General features: G+C 30.7%; 4 protein-coding genes across 5 annotated transcripts; all 4 read left to right on the plus strand.

The window, feature by feature from the left end:
- The first annotated feature begins 1,433 nt into the window (after positions 1-1,433).
- LOC120195013 lies at positions 1,434-1,841 on the plus strand. Its single transcript, XM_039197160.1, has one exon. The coding sequence runs from the start codon at positions 1,434-1,436 to the stop codon at positions 1,839-1,841; it is 408 nt and encodes a 135-aa protein (XP_039053091.1).
- Positions 1,842-5,012: 3,171 nt separating this feature from the next.
- Positions 5,013-9,680, plus strand: LOC120195132 (transcription factor GTE12-like). Of its 2 annotated transcripts, none has more exons than XM_039197235.1 (11): positions 5,013-5,252; positions 5,952-6,722; positions 6,985-7,048; positions 7,119-7,265; positions 7,346-7,395; positions 7,487-7,547; positions 7,631-7,711; positions 7,847-7,968; positions 8,059-8,125; positions 9,102-9,223; positions 9,352-9,680. In XM_039197235.1, the coding sequence occupies exons 2-11, from the start codon at positions 5,982-5,984 to the stop codon at positions 9,601-9,603; spliced, it is 1,707 nt and encodes a 568-aa protein (XP_039053166.1). In that variant the 5' UTR covers positions 5,013-5,252; positions 5,952-5,981; the 3' UTR covers positions 9,604-9,680. The 2 variants fall into 2 exon arrangements, with proteins under 2 accessions (XP_039053166.1, XP_039053167.1); XM_039197236.1 differs by having other exon boundaries at positions 5,966-6,722.
- A 2,847-nt stretch (positions 9,681-12,527) lies between these two features.
- On the plus strand, positions 12,528-12,860 carry LOC120195014 (probable xyloglucan endotransglucosylase/hydrolase protein 16). The gene has a single exon (XM_039197161.1). It carries the CDS (start codon positions 12,528-12,530, stop codon positions 12,858-12,860), a length of 333 nt encoding a protein of 110 aa, XP_039053092.1.
- Positions 12,861-12,912: 52 nt separating this feature from the next.
- Positions 12,913-13,433, plus strand: LOC120194924 (xyloglucan endotransglucosylase/hydrolase protein 15-like). The gene has a single exon (XM_039197093.1). The coding sequence runs from the start codon at positions 12,938-12,940 to the stop codon at positions 13,316-13,318; it is 381 nt and encodes a 126-aa protein (XP_039053024.1). The 5' UTR covers positions 12,913-12,937; the 3' UTR covers positions 13,319-13,433.
- Positions 13,434-16,831: the final 3,398 nt, after the last annotated feature.

Consider the following 16,831-nt stretch of genomic DNA (forward strand, 5'->3'; position numbering starts at 1 on the left):
AATCAAATCACTTGAAATAGTTTTAAGGTTACATTTATATCTAACTTTTTTTTATAGAAAAGAACGAATTTATATCTAACTTCAAATTAATTATTAGGCCAAGTCCGTGTCCTATTAAGTTATATTATTTATATGGAGTACTTTTATATTAAATATAATGATTAATATTTAATTTGATATATAATTTTAATGTTCAATTTAATATTTGATGTTTCAGTTTTATTTAAGTACCTAAATTTAATTTCTGTTTCACAACTTAATACACCAATAAATAATTTAAAATAATTTTTATTTTAATTAAAATACTGTTTAATACCTGAGTTTTGCAAGAGCATATGTATTGGATCTCGCCATTACGAAATTAATATTATTTGGTCTGGATATCGTTATGTAACAGAAACTAGACACGTGTACTCAATTGAGAGAAACAAAACAAATCGAACAATTAAATTAAAGTCGAGTACTAAATGATGTAGTTTACTCTTTAAACAATGGATAAAATATACCATTATTCATTGAATATTATTATATCTTATTTTATTTATTGTATTTTTAATTTTTTAATTAACTTACTAAACTTTCGAATTATTTATGTGTTTGATCACTTTAAATTATTTTATTATTATTTTTGATGATGTTGCATTTTTTATTACTACTTAATGTAAAAACAATTCTAAATATAAAATTAAACAAAATATGGCTAAACGTTAGGACTACCATAGTCAACCGTTGTAGATGATGATCGTTCGGTCTTGAATTTCATGAGTCGGTTTGTCTCAACCCGTTGATTCCAAATCTGATGGTTGTTTCACCAAAAAAAATGTCCCAAAACCTTTTAATCCCGACTGAAACATTTCGACTTCCTCACATTTGTTCACCGATTTGTGGACGTTGGAGCAAGTTTTTGACAAAATGGAAGTCGAATTAAGAATCATGGTGTTGAGGCGAAGCGACCCATGAAATTTGATATCGAAATACCACCATATACGGCGACCGACTGTGATTTCGATCACCTTATGTTTTTATTTTATATTTTTAATTAATTTTATATTAAAAAATTAAAAATATCATGTCATATAAAAATAATAATAATAAAATAATTTAGAATGATCAAAACAAGAACAATTCAAAAATTCAGTGAGTAAATTAAAAATATTAGAAATTAGAATGAATAAAGTAAAAGATAGAGTAAAGTTAGTTGTTGAATAGTGTAAGTTACCCTTAAAAATAGTATGATAATTTCATTAGCTAATGAATGTAGACACTGTTTAGATGACGACATCATTTCTCAAACACCATTCTTTAAAAAAAGAACAAAATAGATGTTGAGCTAAGTACGATTTAGATTATCTCCTATATATAAATTAATTCCCTTCTTCTTATACTGTATACGTTTCCAGATTACTACAATCTATATCTGATCTCAATCTTTCATGGCTAAAGAAGAAGAATTCCAAGAGTCTGAGGTTATATTTTCCGACCTCGGCAACCATTATGACGAGAAGGCTGATTACTGGTACTGCGGGTCATCTAAAAATGACCGTCTTTCATTTAACTACTGCAAGAAGTCCGAGAAGAAGATGACCGCCAGTTCGCTTCCTGTTAATATTTCGCGTCGTCGACATCGTAATATTGATTTTTATTACGGCAACGAAGCCGATGATTTCGAAGAAGAAGATAAGAGAGGGGAAATGGTGCCGCCGCATGTGATAACGGAGAGGAGAACTTCTGGGGAGATGGCGTTTTCGGTTTGTACCGGCAATGGAAGGACCCTTAAAGGAAGGGATTTGAGTCAAGTTCGAGATTTAATTCTTAGATTGACTGGGTTTTTGGAATCATAAAATCGTTTTCTCTTTTCAAAATATCTTCCCTTGTTAAAAATACTCGTCCATCGGGAGCATTTATGATGGTAGTTACCCGTCTTAGGCGGGAAAAAAGGTGATACCATAATCACACAATAAAAAATCACCTACATCTCATGTGAATACAAATATAGCATGTTGTTGGCATTATTTTGATAAACATTGTTGTTATAATATTTTTGATAATGTAAATCTGAATATTTTAAGTATAAATATCTCTGATTTAAGGATAGTGGATTACAAATAATTTAAATATTATATTATATTTTTAATATATATACATATTATGTTAAAATATACTTATAAAATAATAACAAATAATTATTTTGAGATTGTAAATAATTTATGTAAATTTCAACCAAATAAAACTTCGAATTGTTTCTCTCTAATTAAGTTGATATATATATATATATATAATGGTAACACAAATTTTATGAGAGATTTTGTATTTGAGGGTCAGTTTGATTTTATTTTTGAAAATTGACTTTTAAAAATGTTATAGAATTTTTTTTAAAAATAGTTCCTCAAAAGTATAGTTTAAAATTTAATTGTAAAATAAAAATTGATTTTAAAAAGATAAAAAATATATATTAGATATTATGTTATAAATTAAAAATATGTCATTTAAAGTATATTTACACTTATTAATATTATGATATATAAAATATATTAACTTAAACTGTAATAAAAGTATAAAAAAATTTAAGATAATTCATTGATAATATTTTTCTTATGAAATATTTTATTAAAATATATATTATCAATATTTTTTAACATTTACATTTTAAAATATTATTTTAATTAATTCAATTTAATCATGATTATTTATTTAAAATTTAAAATAAAATAATTTATATAGTACGTCCATCCTTTTTAACCATTCAAAAATAAAAATAAAATAAAATGATATATATTACAAATAAAATTTTAAAAATATTATTATATATGAAATATATCAATTTAAACTATAATAAAAAAATAAAAAATTAAATTAAATTATTATTATGATAAAATTATATTTTATAATAACTCATTATTAATATTTTAATATATAAATCATAGATTTTATTTACTTTTAAATAATTTAGAATAAATTATTAAGTAATAAATTATTTTAAGGATGTTAGTATTAAATTATTGAAATAAAATGAAAACATAATTAATAAAGGAAACTGAATTTCAAAGTTATTTCCCATGAGAAATGAGTGGAGCCTATGTATAAGTAAGGATAGAGATATACATTGGATTCCAAACGTAAAGTTAGAAATAAAAAAGCTACAAAACATAGTTTTTGAAGTTAGTTTAAAATTAACGTTTTTCACGACATTAGTTTTCCAATTTTTAACCTTTGACGTTGATTTTACGATTAAAATAATTTTTTCAATTAAAAATTTGTTTAGATAACAGTACTAAACACCCTTATTAAATTAAATATCACTCATAGTATCAAATAAAACCTTTTACAGAAAAATATAATAACATATTATAAAAAGTATTCAATGACTCATTGTAGGTGCAAAACATAAATCAATTAATTCATGTTTAATTATTAGATAGTAATTTTATTTGAGTGTTATGTTAAATTAAAGAAAGAATAAGTTAATATATATTATAGTTCAAGAAAATTATATTTTAATATTCTTTTAATTGTACGAACTAAACTACCTTAGTGGTTAAATAAATAATTGTTATCATTGGAGGTTATAGATTAGAGCACCAAAGATTGCAGAGTATGTGAATGTCATTGTCTAATGGTTAATAGTCTCTAAAACATATACTATCACTTTTAATCATCCTTGAATTAATAAAAAAATCTCTTAATTAAAATGATACTAGATTAATTATTGACACTAAATTAGAAGTTCAAAATTAACATTGATGAAAAGGTAGATATAAGATGATTGGAAGATAAAAACATCTTTGTAATAATATGAATTGTTATTTAAAAAAAAATAAATTTCTTTAGTATTGTTTTAGTTAAGTTGATATCTGGTTAATTTGTGATTAGGATTGAATATAAGTTGGATTGAATTTGTAGTTGATCAAATCAAAACAAACTATTATATTCTTATATATCACATCATTCAATTTTAATTTAAGTAAATTTCAACTGCTTGAAACCTAACTCAATTTTTGGGATAGAATCCGATACTAGAGCCAACCAAACACATATATAAGTACACATTGCCCATAATAGAACTCAGATTTATACTCTGGACTTGTTTTAAGAATGTTACATATTTTGTAGATCAAAAAGAGTCGGAGTTCCGTAGTTTGTATATATACTAACTATTTTAGCTATTAAATATTTTGTGTTTAAAATAATGAAAATGATTTTTGGGAAGTTTTAAATTAATTTTTTTTTTTCATATTATGGATATTTGGGTTGTTATTGGGTCTAAATGTTGACACTTTAACTTAGTAGACACAAATTGAGTTTAGGGTGTTATATAGAAAGAAGTCTATCATTACACTTAATTCTAAATATAAGGTTGAATTAAATTGAAACTTACAAGTCTGAATCCCATGTCTATCCTACTATTGACACATATTAGCACACACATTTATATCATATAATGGGTTACAAATACTTCCAAGTTCTTATAATATTCATGCATTTAGAATATTAGCCCTCCTCTTTTGGATTTTAAAATTCAAGTTCTATTATTAATTTCATTAAAATTATTTTGTTACTTTAAGATCCATTACAACATTTTTTTCTCACTTCAAATTATTATATCAACAAATTTATGTAAGAAATCTAAATAAATTAACAATTAAATTTGAATTTTAAAATTTTAAAAAGTAGATATTAAAATTTTAGAAGTAAATACTAAATTATAGCACCACAGAGAGTTCTTATAATAAAGACAACTCGTATTTGTGAGAGCTACCGCGTAAACTCTATAATCAAGAGTGAACAATACGTAACCACATGCTGTTAATATTCGTCCCAACCCCATTTTAATCTGGAAAATAATATTAGCAATCATGAAATTACATCCTTAACCATCAACAGTAATCAAAACGATACTCTAGCCTAGGAGAAGCTAGTCATTTAATCAAACACCGACTTTGGACCTTTGCGTTATAGTAATTCAATTTGTAAAAGCGAACGTACAGTACAGGCTACAGACAAAAAACAAGAGATAATAAAACCCTAACTTAGATTTTCACCTCTCGCAACATCGAGAGGAGTATGAGTAGCAGTGTGGAGATAAAACCCTAGCAAATTCTTCTCACTCTATCTTCTCGTCTCGCTTTGTTCTATATTCCTTTTATTTCTTTCCCCCTTTTTTAAACTCTCTATTAGATCCCTCGCCTTTGAATCGATCTGTTGATAAAGCAATTGGTTGAAGATTTTCCGGCGCTTGTTTGGCTTGATTTCTGGTATGCTTCACAAAGCTCTATCTTAAGTTTCATCATATGCATGGTTTTGAGTATTCTAGTTTCTTTGATTTGGTGAATTGAGGTCCGGAATGAATGATTATGCCCTAGGTTTTTGTCGCGAGTTTCTGATTAGTTCATTATAGTTACTTTAGCGATGCTCTTAGTTTAAATTGTATTCATTTGTAATCTTAATTTCCATTTTCCTGAGGTATTTGTGTACAATTTTGCGTTTTCGTTACTGAATTGTCTGTTTCAATTGGATCCAACTTTTTTTCAGGGTTTTGTTTATGCCTGATCCAGAAACGACTATTTTCAGCCTTTATCTCAAATAGTGTTTGTTTTGATTTGCGAAGATTTGGTATTTGTTGGTCAACGTGGTATATCTAAGATTTTTTTTCTAGCTTATCAGTAAAAAGCAATAAATAGCACGGCTCGTAACCTTATTTGGGGGGGGGGGCGGATCGACACTTTGTTTGTTTCTTGGTCTGTAATATTGTTCTTGCTGTGCTACCATTTTTATGATGAATTGGTGATAAGCATTCTGTTTGATCATGTTGTCTGATTCTTTTGATATTTGTTCTGCCTGCTAATAGAAGTTGTGCCTAATGTATTTTATTTCTTGAATTTCTTTCATTCTTTACTTATAGTGTGTAGCTGCCTCAATTTTATAGGTTTATTCTGCTTTCTACGTTTTCACAGTGTTAGATTTGAAGGTTTCAGCTTTACAGAATGATTGCTGCTGAGAGTGCTTTTCCAAAGCTGAAATTGAAGATCAAGTTCCCTTCTCGAAAGGTAGAAGCAACTCCAGCAACGCAATCTTATGAGTGGGACCAGCAACTGAGTAGTTCTTGTGATGGAAAAAAGACATCTTCCGCTGGAAATTCTAAGGATACTTCAAGTGCTCTCAAGCGTCGACCAGAAGGGATGAGTGTGGGTGGTCCACCAGAAAAGAGGTGGAAGATGGATCGTTGCATGACTCAGCAGTGTTCTGCCCTACTGAAAGCAATGATGAAACATCCAGCTGGTTGGGTTTTCAATAAACCAGTGGATCCCAAGGCATTGGGGATTCCTGATTATTTTTCCATAATAAAGAACCCAATGGATTTGGGTACAATCAAGTCCAAGCTAGCAAAGAATATTTATATTGGCACTGATGAATTTGTGGCTGATATCAGACTAACGTTTGCTAATGCCATGCTGTATAATCCCCCATCTAATAATGTTCATAAAATGGCTGAAGAAATGAAAGATTTTTTTGAGGCTAGATGGAAATCTTTGGAGGAGAAATGTAATGAAGAAAATTTGAAGACCGGGAAAGGGAAAATTATGAGCATGCGACTGAAAGATGTTAATGAATCAAGACAGAGTTGTCCTAAAACACTGCTATCCCGAAATAGTTCTCTTCCCAAGAAGTCAAAGGCATCTGAAGAGAAGGTTGCAAAGGTGCCTCCAAATGCGAGAGCAGCTGAGGTGATAATTGTCTATAATATTTGTAAACAATCATGCTTATGCGTTTTAGGATTACTGAATTGGTGTAAATTCAATATATTAGTAAAGAACAATCTTGGAATTGACAATTGTAAAGCAAATCAGAGTTATAGTCATTCTAGTATTTTGTTTTCGGCACTCAGCATCTTAGTTTTGGCTTTGAAGTAATGTCTTGCTCATTTTTTGTTTGTTACCATAGAAGCTTGCATTACTTTGGATTCTGAGTTTCTTGGGTTGTTAATAGGTTGAGCTTCCTAAACCGGCACAGAACTGTGTGAGCAAATTGGCAGGAAAAAGCTTACAAAAAGGTATGACATGGAAGAATGCAATTTCTGCTTCATGGCTCTTTATAGGAGCTAATTTGCAATTGTCTCATAGGCACTGCTATTGGTAGTGGTGGATTTTCTCGTGGGCCTATCAATGCGAAGCCACCAGTGAGCCCAGGTGCCTCCAGATGCAGTTTTTGTGGCAGCATCAAGTGTCAATGTAGCCTTCCAAATGATTCATTTCATGCATCTTCTATCGGTTAGTTTTGATTGTTTCTGGGTGCTACATCTGTTTTGTAGTGTTAGGACATAACTTATTTTTTGTTCGTATGACCTCAGAAAGATCATTGGGTGGAGATCTAGTGTGCAGCGCTGATGTCTCTGAATTGGTATATAGTACTGCTTTTACAGCAATATATTCTGTTTGTTCTTATGATTGGCCATCAAATGTGTTACTAAAATTTTCTACTAAATAACTAGGATTCCCAGGGAAAAAGCACATTGACTTCACAAATGAGCAAGTCTGATCAAGATTCAAATGGTGAGGAAATATTTTGATTGTATTTTTGTGATTTCCCTCTTGATTCTTGATCTGAGCAATGTAATTATTTTTAAAATGTTAAGGGGATGTAAGTGCTTTGGATGATGAGAATGTATGTAACAGTTCTCTACTTGCAACTCCAACAGATGCTGCTTCTGGTGAAGGTCAGTTTATTTGTTCATGTTAACTATTGGACTTTTTCCTTTCTTGCTTTATATAATGGTTTTGGTTTCTGGTTGTTGTTAGATCTCTTGTGCGGTAAGCTTAAACTTCCTTTGTTTTTTGATCATTTGATGTAGGATTGTCAACTTCTATTTTTGATGTGAGGTTGTCACCAAAGAAGGCTCTCCGTGCTGCAATGCTGAAAACTCGTTTTGCAGACACTATTTTGAAAGCTCAGCAGAGGGCACTACTTGATCATGTAAGTTTCTTGAAGGGTGTATTTTGAGTGTCGGGAATTTTGCTTGCATGTTGTCTTCTTAGTGATAATATGTGATGTCTTGTTAAACAGTGTGATAAAACTGATCCAGTGAAGCTGCTGCAGGAAAAGGAAAGATTGGAAAGAAGGCAGCGTGAAGGTGATCTTTGAAGCTTCTTTGTTGTAGTTCTTTACTATTTTTTTTGGCAAACTGTGCATTTAATACCTAAACTATCAATTTCAGTCCGTTTTAGTACCTAAACTTTCATTTTTTTCAAAATCAGACTTAGCGTTTAGTTTTCATTTCATTTTAGTATCTTGTTGTTAAAAACTTAATGTGTTTAGTACCTAAACTATCAGTTTTGATCCATTTTAGTACCTAAACTTTCAATTTTTCCAAAACTTAAAATTAAATTTTGAACATGTACTAAAATGAAACAAAAACTGAACTTTAGGTATGTCTTTGAAAATATTGAAAGTTTAGTTATTACAACGGATTAAAATTGATAGTTTAGGTACTAAATGCGTAATTTGCCCTTTTTTGTAGTGTTTAATGTTGATCATTTTTATCCTTTTGATTTCCCCCCTTTTTTATTTTTTCTGCTAAAAAAAACTTCTAATTCTCTCCTTAAATGGAATTAAAAGGACGAAACTGAAACTCTTTATTGGTGTTCTTTAGAGATTATACGGATTTAAAATTACTTTTTTACTGGATTTTTTTACTTGCCAATTATAGGTTTAGAAATCCTTTAATCTGTGAATCGGCTTGTATTCTTGATTGTCTCCCGGTTTAATCTTATATGATGCAATATCTGCCTACTTATGCTATAATTATTTTTGATATCATATTGTACAATCTCTCTTTTTCCGTCTTTGGTGTTCGGGTTTTTTTGTCTTTATATCTGAGGGTTATCTTTGAATCAGAGAAATGAAATGATTTGATTTATAGACTTGTATACGTGTCTATATTTTTTTTTGTAATCTGTGATATTATTGATACATGCATGTTGCAAGTGACTTGGAACATTAGTTCTTTCAGCGCACAGTGACCTATTCCTTAGTAGTGTTAAGGTGGATGAGTAGTTGCAGGGCATTAGTGTGCCCAGACCTTATACATGATTCTTGTATCTTCACAGAAAAGGAAAAAATCGAAGCTCAAATAGTATCTGCTGAAGCAGCAGCAAAAATGAAGGCAGAGGTCGAGCTGAAAAAGCAACGAGAAAGAGAAAGAGAAGCTGCTCGAATTGCATTGCAAGAGGTTTTATCTTTTTTCTTTTTGTCCACGTGTGCGTGTGGATTATAGACTCTAGACCATTGTAATACTATTGTACAAAATGTGAAACAGAGCATCAGCTAGTGCAACTATTTACTTGCCTGGTTTTCCAGATGGAGAAAACAGCTGAGATTGAACAGAACTTGGAGATTTTGAAAGAACTTGAGATGCTAAGTGGATGCTCCCTTTCTAATAATCAATCGCATGATCTTAAGAAAGATTCTGAAAAGGTGAGTGGAGCATCATATGAAGGAATTCTTGGGAATCCACTGCAACAGTTGGGTTTGTTCATCAAGGCTGAGTATTCGGAAGATGAGGACGCATTTCTGAATGAAGATGGTGAAGATGGGGAAATTCTGTCATAAAAAAATAGTAGTTTCAATTGGTGCAGCCCTCTTTGTTACTGCTCCCTTGTAATAATAGTAAGAAAAAACGGAAAAAATGTATAGTCAATACGTAGTAGGAAACTGAATTAACTAAAGCAGACACTATTTAGACATATATATTAGAGCTAAAGATTCTATTTTCGTGAGCAGCTACTGTTCCTTTTTTTTGTGGGGGGGGGGGGGGGGGGGAATGTGGCTACTCTTTGCTATTACTCTTTGATTTTCTGTATGATCGGTAATTTGGAAGAAAAGCTATGGGTTCTGTTTTCACGGATATTTTGCCATCGGAACTTTTTGTTGAATTTCTATATTTTCTGCCAAAGGTGAAATTATTAACATTCAAGGTAGTGCTTTTTTTGGCCCTTTTTAGTTGGTAAATTGCTGCTAACTAAATAGAAAAAGTCGATGTGTTCTGACTAAAGTAATTTTGTAAGATCCATTAGGTAATCAGAAAATTAAGCTGATTTAAGAATCTTCCGAAAGAAAGCCAAGGAATGCAAAACAGGCGAAGTGAAGGTTAAAAGAAGTTTAACACAAAGTTAAATAATATTCCGTTTAGGTGTTAGTTTTTTTTTTATTAATTTAAGTTTTTAACATTATATTTTTAGGTGTAAACATTAAATTTAGTCGTTAAATGATATATGTTATATAATTATGAAAATTTTAACTTTCAAATAATATAAATTTTCAAAATATCATTTAATTGCATAATCTAACGGCGGAAAATATTTATACACTTAAAAGTGTAACGTTTCAATTTGTATTAACTGAAAATAATTTAGTCATTTAAATAAGAAAAATATATAGTTTAAATATTTTTTATATTAAGTAAAAGAAAGAGAAGAAAAAAATGGAGACGGAAAATCTGAAATCGAATAAGAACCCCGATCCTAGCCTGAAAGAGGATGAGGTGGGGATTGAAGAGGAAGAGACGACGTTACATAGTGGAGCAGCCTCATCTGCTGTGGACCTTCTGGTTCGATAACCCGTCTGCCAAATCCAGGCAAGCTGCTTGGGGCAATTTACACTTTTTCCATCGTCGAACGATTCCGAATCTTAATATTTATTCTTTCTCTCTCTTTAAATATTCGGTTCCAAGGTTTATGATTTTATTGTGGCTTCTTTCTTCTTTTCAGTTCTTTGTTTTCCTTTAATACTTTTTCTCTATTGGTTCATGAATTTGGATGATAATTTGTTCCGAGGAGACTTCATCTGAATTTAATCATTCCGTTTCGTAGACGTTTTTGGTATGTTTTCTATCATTGGAAACCTTATCACCCGGTCATTAATAAACTAGGGTAAACTACACCAATGGTCACTAATGTTTGAGTAATATTTTTTCCTCACTGAATTTTCAAAAGTAACAAATTAGTCATTACATTATCGATTTATAAAAAATTAATCACTAACGTTATCTATTTGTACAAAAATAGTCACTCTACCATTTTCTCTGTTAAATTGATGATGTAGAAACATTTATAAAAAGTTTAATATTTAGTTTTACCCTTAAACTATTGCTAAAACTTCAAATAAGTTCTTAAACAATGATTTTATATCTAATTTATCCTAAAAACTTTTTAATTTATAGTTTTTTTTTCAAACACCCCACCACCACAACTATATTCGAACCACCTTCTTTACAAAACGAAAACCATATTGCATAGATAAATAGAATTATTTCATGAAAGACAAATACATGAGTGTTTAAAGTCACATATTCAATTAATTTTAATGTAAATATAATGTTTTTTGGGATGGTTTTCATTTGGTAAGTCAAATGGTTAGAATTTTAAAGACAAACGAGAATTTGTTTAAGCATGATTTTCGTTTCGTAAGGAAAGTGGTTAGAATATAGTTGTGGTGGTGGGTGTTTAAAAAAGTAGAGATTAGAAAACTTTTGGAATAAATTAGATATAAAATCGTTGTTTAAGGACCTATTTTATGTTGTAGCAATAGTTTAGAGGTAAAACTAAATATTAACCTTTTTTATGAACGGTTTCACGTGATATAGATAATGGTGGAGTGACCATTTTGTTACAAATCGATAACGCTAGTGACTAATTTATTACTTTTGAAACCTTAGTGGGGAAAACGAAAACCTACTCAAACATTAGTGACCTTGGTGTAGTTTAGCCTTTGTAATATCAAGAAAATTAATCATCTCATTTATTTCCGTCCAAGCAATTCCCCACTAGCTTTTGCATTTTGTAAAGTTGTTATGGTTGGATGGATGCTCTGATTCACCAACGTTTTGATTTATTTGACACGAAGGTAAGAAAAAATTATTATCTTAAAACTAATTTTATTCAAATAATAAAATTAAATACCTAAAGAATTATTTAGTGAGAATGACATTCATGAACTATATAAAAATACTATTGTTGGTAATAATCTTTCCTCATCCAGTGAGAATGATAACGAATTAAACATATAAACAGAATTATGAGAAAATTATTACATTTAGTAATAATTTTTTTATTAACCAAGCGCTCTCTTAGACTCCATCTACTGGATAGTGTTGTTTCTAGTCTTTGCCTCCGGTTTCACAATATAAATGGAAGCAGCAAAGATTCATGTGTTCAAATTGTGATGTATCAAACAACCTGTGATCAGGTCATTACCTTCCTATATATATCATAGCCTTCCCCATGGTTTCAACTACAACATAACTCTTTCCTTACTTGGAAGATGGGAAACTTGAGAGTTTCATCAATGCTTTTGCTTTCTCTCATTGCTGCTGCTTTTGCCAATAATTTCCGTCAAGATGTGCAGATAACATGGGGCGGCCGCCATGCTCGAATACTCACTCGAGACAATCTTCTAACGCTTAGCATGGACAAAACTTCCGGGGCTCTGGCTTCAAGTCCAAGAGAGACTATTTCTTCGGAAGCTTCAACGTGAACATGAAGCTCATTGCTGGTAACTCTGCCGGCACCGTCACCACCTTCTACTTACGTTCTTTCTCCTTGATATCTTTGGAAAGCAATTTTAGGTCCCAACCCAAGAAGATTCAACTCTTTGAAAATGATGTTTTGAAGCTATCTTCTGAAGGCCCATCTCGCGATGAGATCGATCTCGAGTTATTGGGTAACAAAAGCGGCTCTCCTTACACTCTTCATACCAACGTTTTCACTCAAGGACAAGGGGGAAGGAAGGAAGGGTTCCACCTCTGGTTCGACCCAACAAAACGTTTCCACACAAATTCTATCGTATGGAATCCTCGAAACATCATGTAAGAATCTTGTTCCCAAGTAATCGGTCTTTTCTCAAACATTAATTTTCAGTGACCTTTCATTTGTTTCAGAATCTTGGCATGGATAACATTCCGATAAGGGTGTTTAGCAACGAAGAGTCCATCGGAGTTCCGTACCCCAATAAGCAGCGGATGAAGGTGTACGCCAGCTTGTGGGACGCCGATGATTGGGCGACGAGAGGCGGGAGAGTGAAAACCGATTGGTCCAAGGCTCCTTTCGTCGCTTATTACAGAAACTTCGTTGCTAAAAGGGATTGGGGCATACAAGGGCTTAACGCTCGCGGCAAAAAACAGCTGAGTTGGGTACGTAAACGTTACAGAATTTACTACTACTGCAATGATCTGAAACGGAAACAGCATCACGGTAATGGTGGTCGTCGGCCACCAGAGTGCAAGGCGTCCATTGGTGGCCATGCAGCAGTATTGGAGGAGAGTATTTAATGTTTGAAAGATATTTAAGCCCGAATCTACGGTGGCAATATATATCAAATGTCAACCTTCACTTGTAGTTGGTTTTAGGGTATTAGTCTTTATCATCGCTAGATTGCCATGTCAATCATGTGACCTTCTTCAGCTCATAAATAAAAAAGTATCTTACATTCATGAATCTATGTCAATCACGTGATTCATCTAAAAGTTAACAATCAAACACCAATTTATTCAAATATATTTAACAAAAATATACTGATTTGTGCGTGATGACGGTGCCGACTGATCTATTAACAAAATCTGCTAAGACCAGCAGGACTCAAACCTGCAGCTCTTGCTTTGACAGAGCTGTGCTCTGGTTTGACCAATTGAACTACAATCCCATGAAAATAAACGAAGCAAGGAAACTGCAATCTGCATCAACATAAGCTAAAGTCTGAGAGAAAGAAGAAAGAAGCCAAAACCTTCATGGACAGAAAATCTCCCTGGAAAAAGGATACGAAACTACAGAAAGTGTAAAGAGAACGCCTACAGATATGCACGTGTCCCAACGAGAGAGAAATAGACATTAGGCAGGTTCTTTAATGTAAATTTAGTTTTATATTCTTTTGCCAGCGTATCCCATGTTTTTCTTCTTCTTGTTGCTGCTGTTTTTGTCTTCAGACTTAATGATTTTATTAAATATCGTGCATTTTCTTTTGTTTATGTGATGAATGAATAAATAAAAGAAGACCATGTGTTTTTAGTTGATAGACCAAAAAATAATAATAATTTGAAAACAATCTAGTTGATACCCTACCTAAGCAAACATGTTTATATTCTCGAAATTAGATTCAAATTTACGTAATAAAGTTATGTAAAATGACAAGAAAGGCTTTTTTTTAGATAGATGCCGTTAATAGTATTAAAAAGTGAAAATATTCATAATTACAATAAGGTTTACAATTATTATCGTAAACTAAATATGTAATTTGGATTTTTTTTATAACATTAAAACTAGTCACTTTAGATTATATAAGGACCATATGGAAAAGGTTAAAAATCCAACCAAAAGACTCGAACAAAAAATACATACGAACAAATCTGATTACATCGGTAAACGAACCACAAAAGATATTAAACTGTTGAAAGATCATCAAGAACTACAAATCAGAGCTGAGCGACGTGAGAAACTATCCACGAATATAAAAGCGCGCATCCAAATTCAATTTGAGCGTCCATAATAAGGAAGATCTATCGTAATAAAAGAATGACAAAACGACAAATAAAGAAAAAAAAAACATGATACAAAGACATAATTATTCTTACTAAAATAGAAAAATCAATAAAAAAAACAAGAATCGTCAGACGTTAACTAATATTAAAATTAATGTCACCGTTGACTTAACAAAATCAAAGAATAAAAAATTGATTTGATCTAATAATAAGAAAATCTTTTAGTTTTATTTTTAAGATCTCAATAATTATAAAAATAAAAAATATACATCATATAATGATGTGGTGCCCCTTTATATTTTTTTCAAATCAAATCATTATAGAATTTAAAATTTACATGAATTAAACGATATTAATTTTTCAATACTTAAAAATTAGATTTGAGTACGATGTTTATTTTAATGTATCAACACTCATGGTCAAATAATAAAAAATATTTTAAATAAATATTATGTTATATTTATTTATATTAATAAAAAAAACTTAAAAATAAAAAATATAAACCCTCCTTTTCATGTGATTTGATTAGGGCTATAAATGAGACGAGATAGATCGCGTGATACTAGAGATTGACTCATGATCTGACTCGGTCAAGGCTTGATAGATACCCGGAACGAAAGGACTCGAGCTCGAGTACTTAACGAGACGAAACGAGCTACTTAATACTCAACTCGAAAAACTCGTGAGCAATTCGAAAATATAATATATTAAAATTTTATTTTTTAAAAACAAATATTAATAATATTAACATTTTTGTGTTGATTTTTTTTAAAAAAATACATTAATATTTTTATGTATTTAAGGTTAGGTTTGAGTTTGAGGCTTCAATCGAATTAAGTTTAAGATTTTTTTTCTTCATTTCAAACATTTTCGAGTTGCTCACAATATTCAATTCAGGATTTTGAATTCGAGTCGAATTTAAAAATTTTAAGCTTATAAAATTTTGAATTTCATTTCAAAATTTTCAAGTCAAATTTAACTCCGCAATACTCGATCTCGTTTACGCCTCTAGATTTAATCACAAATCCATGGTTTGCCTACTGAAGTCTGAAATCAACCATTACTTAATCCCAAAAGCCAAAGGACACCTGACCCTCCCCTACGACTTTAAATCCCATCATCAATCATCACCTCATCAAAGTTCTATAGTGCAGTACTCTTAATATATAATTAAAAAATTATTATTGATTTTATTATTATTTAAATAATAAATTCGGTAAAAAATTATCTAAAATTTATTATTTCTACTTAAAACATCAATATTTTTTAATATTTCCGGTAAAGTGACTAACAATAACAAAACCGATATAAATAATAATTTTTCAAGTAATTTTTACCCATTTTGTTATTTAAGTAATAACAAAATCGGTAACAAATTTTTTTAATCGTATATTAAAACTGTCGCACATTATCATTTTTCTAATTTATATTTTTTTTAAAGAGGTAGCTTTGTATATTAGATCAGAGAGTCATACAAAACAAAAGACGGGAGACAAATTGTTATTTATTTAAAAAAAATACAAGTATTTTTTATATTTAAATTTAAAAATATGAATACAAAATGTTTTCAAATATATATACACATATATAGAGGATATGTTGAACATTGTAAATTTTTTTAATTTTATATTGATTTAAAATATAAGTATTTTTTTAATTTGAAGTACTGCGTACTAAGATATGCTGGGCAGCTCAAATCTTCTGTGTGCATGCATGCATGAGAATACTAGGGTTATGTAACTGCAAGTCTATATCTTGAACTTATTGTTTGTAAACCATCTGGTATTTCTTTTGCTATCTTTAGTGACCTTGACTTTATCGTCTTTTTTTTTGAGCGAATCACCAGTTAATCCTGGTCGAACCAAATAGGCTCGGTGAATGATGGGAGATCACTCGGTAGCATGTCCAATTATCGCTCTGGTTGATTTTTTTGTATAGTAACTATTGTCTGATTAATATTTTTATTTTCTTCAATCTTCACATTTCCTCGTAACTTGGTAAAGTTTTGCTTGCATAATGCTGGAGGCTATGTGTTGATCAATTGCCTCCCTATTGAATCAATGGTCATCTGCTAAGGGCATCTGTATTTTCACCTCACCTCCATTTCTGATTTGAAAGTCCAAATTTAATGATTGGGATGTCTATTGGTGACAGTCTTCCGGTTTCTAGCATCGAATTATATACTGGTTGGATCATGTGTGATACACTGTTTTCTTTTTAATGCAGAACCATCTGTTCATGGGGATTCGGTAGACATGCAGTTCATCGAAGTCACAAATGGTTTTGGTTTCTATACTTCTATTTCATTTC

This window comes from Hibiscus syriacus, unplaced genomic scaffold (genome assembly GCF_006381635.1).
Source record: "Hibiscus syriacus cultivar Baekdansim isolate YM2019G1 unplaced genomic scaffold, ASM638163v2 tig00117005_pilon, whole genome shotgun sequence".
NCBI classification, from domain to species: Eukaryota; Viridiplantae; Streptophyta; class Magnoliopsida; order Malvales; family Malvaceae; genus Hibiscus; species Hibiscus syriacus.

Coding starts and splice junctions, on each gene's coding strand:
- LOC120195013 (XM_039197160.1), top strand. CDS start 1,434: ATGGCTAAAGAAGAAGAATTCCAAGAGTCTGAGGTTATATTTTCCGAC.
- LOC120195132 (XM_039197235.1), top strand. CDS start 5,982: ATGATTGCTGCTGAGAGTGCTTTTCCAAAGCTGAAATTGAAGATCAAG. Junction 7,396..7,486: donor GCGCTGATGTCTCTGAATTG/GTATATAGTACT, acceptor CTAAATAACTAG/GATTCCCAGGGAAAAAGCAC. Junction 7,712..7,846: donor AGATGCTGCTTCTGGTGAAG/GTCAGTTTATTT, acceptor CATTTGATGTAG/GATTGTCAACTTCTATTTTT.
- LOC120195014 (XM_039197161.1), top strand. CDS start 12,528: ATGAAGCTCATTGCTGGTAACTCTGCCGGCACCGTCACCACCTTCTAC.
- LOC120194924 (XM_039197093.1), top strand. CDS start 12,938: ATGGATAACATTCCGATAAGGGTGTTTAGCAACGAAGAGTCCATCGGA.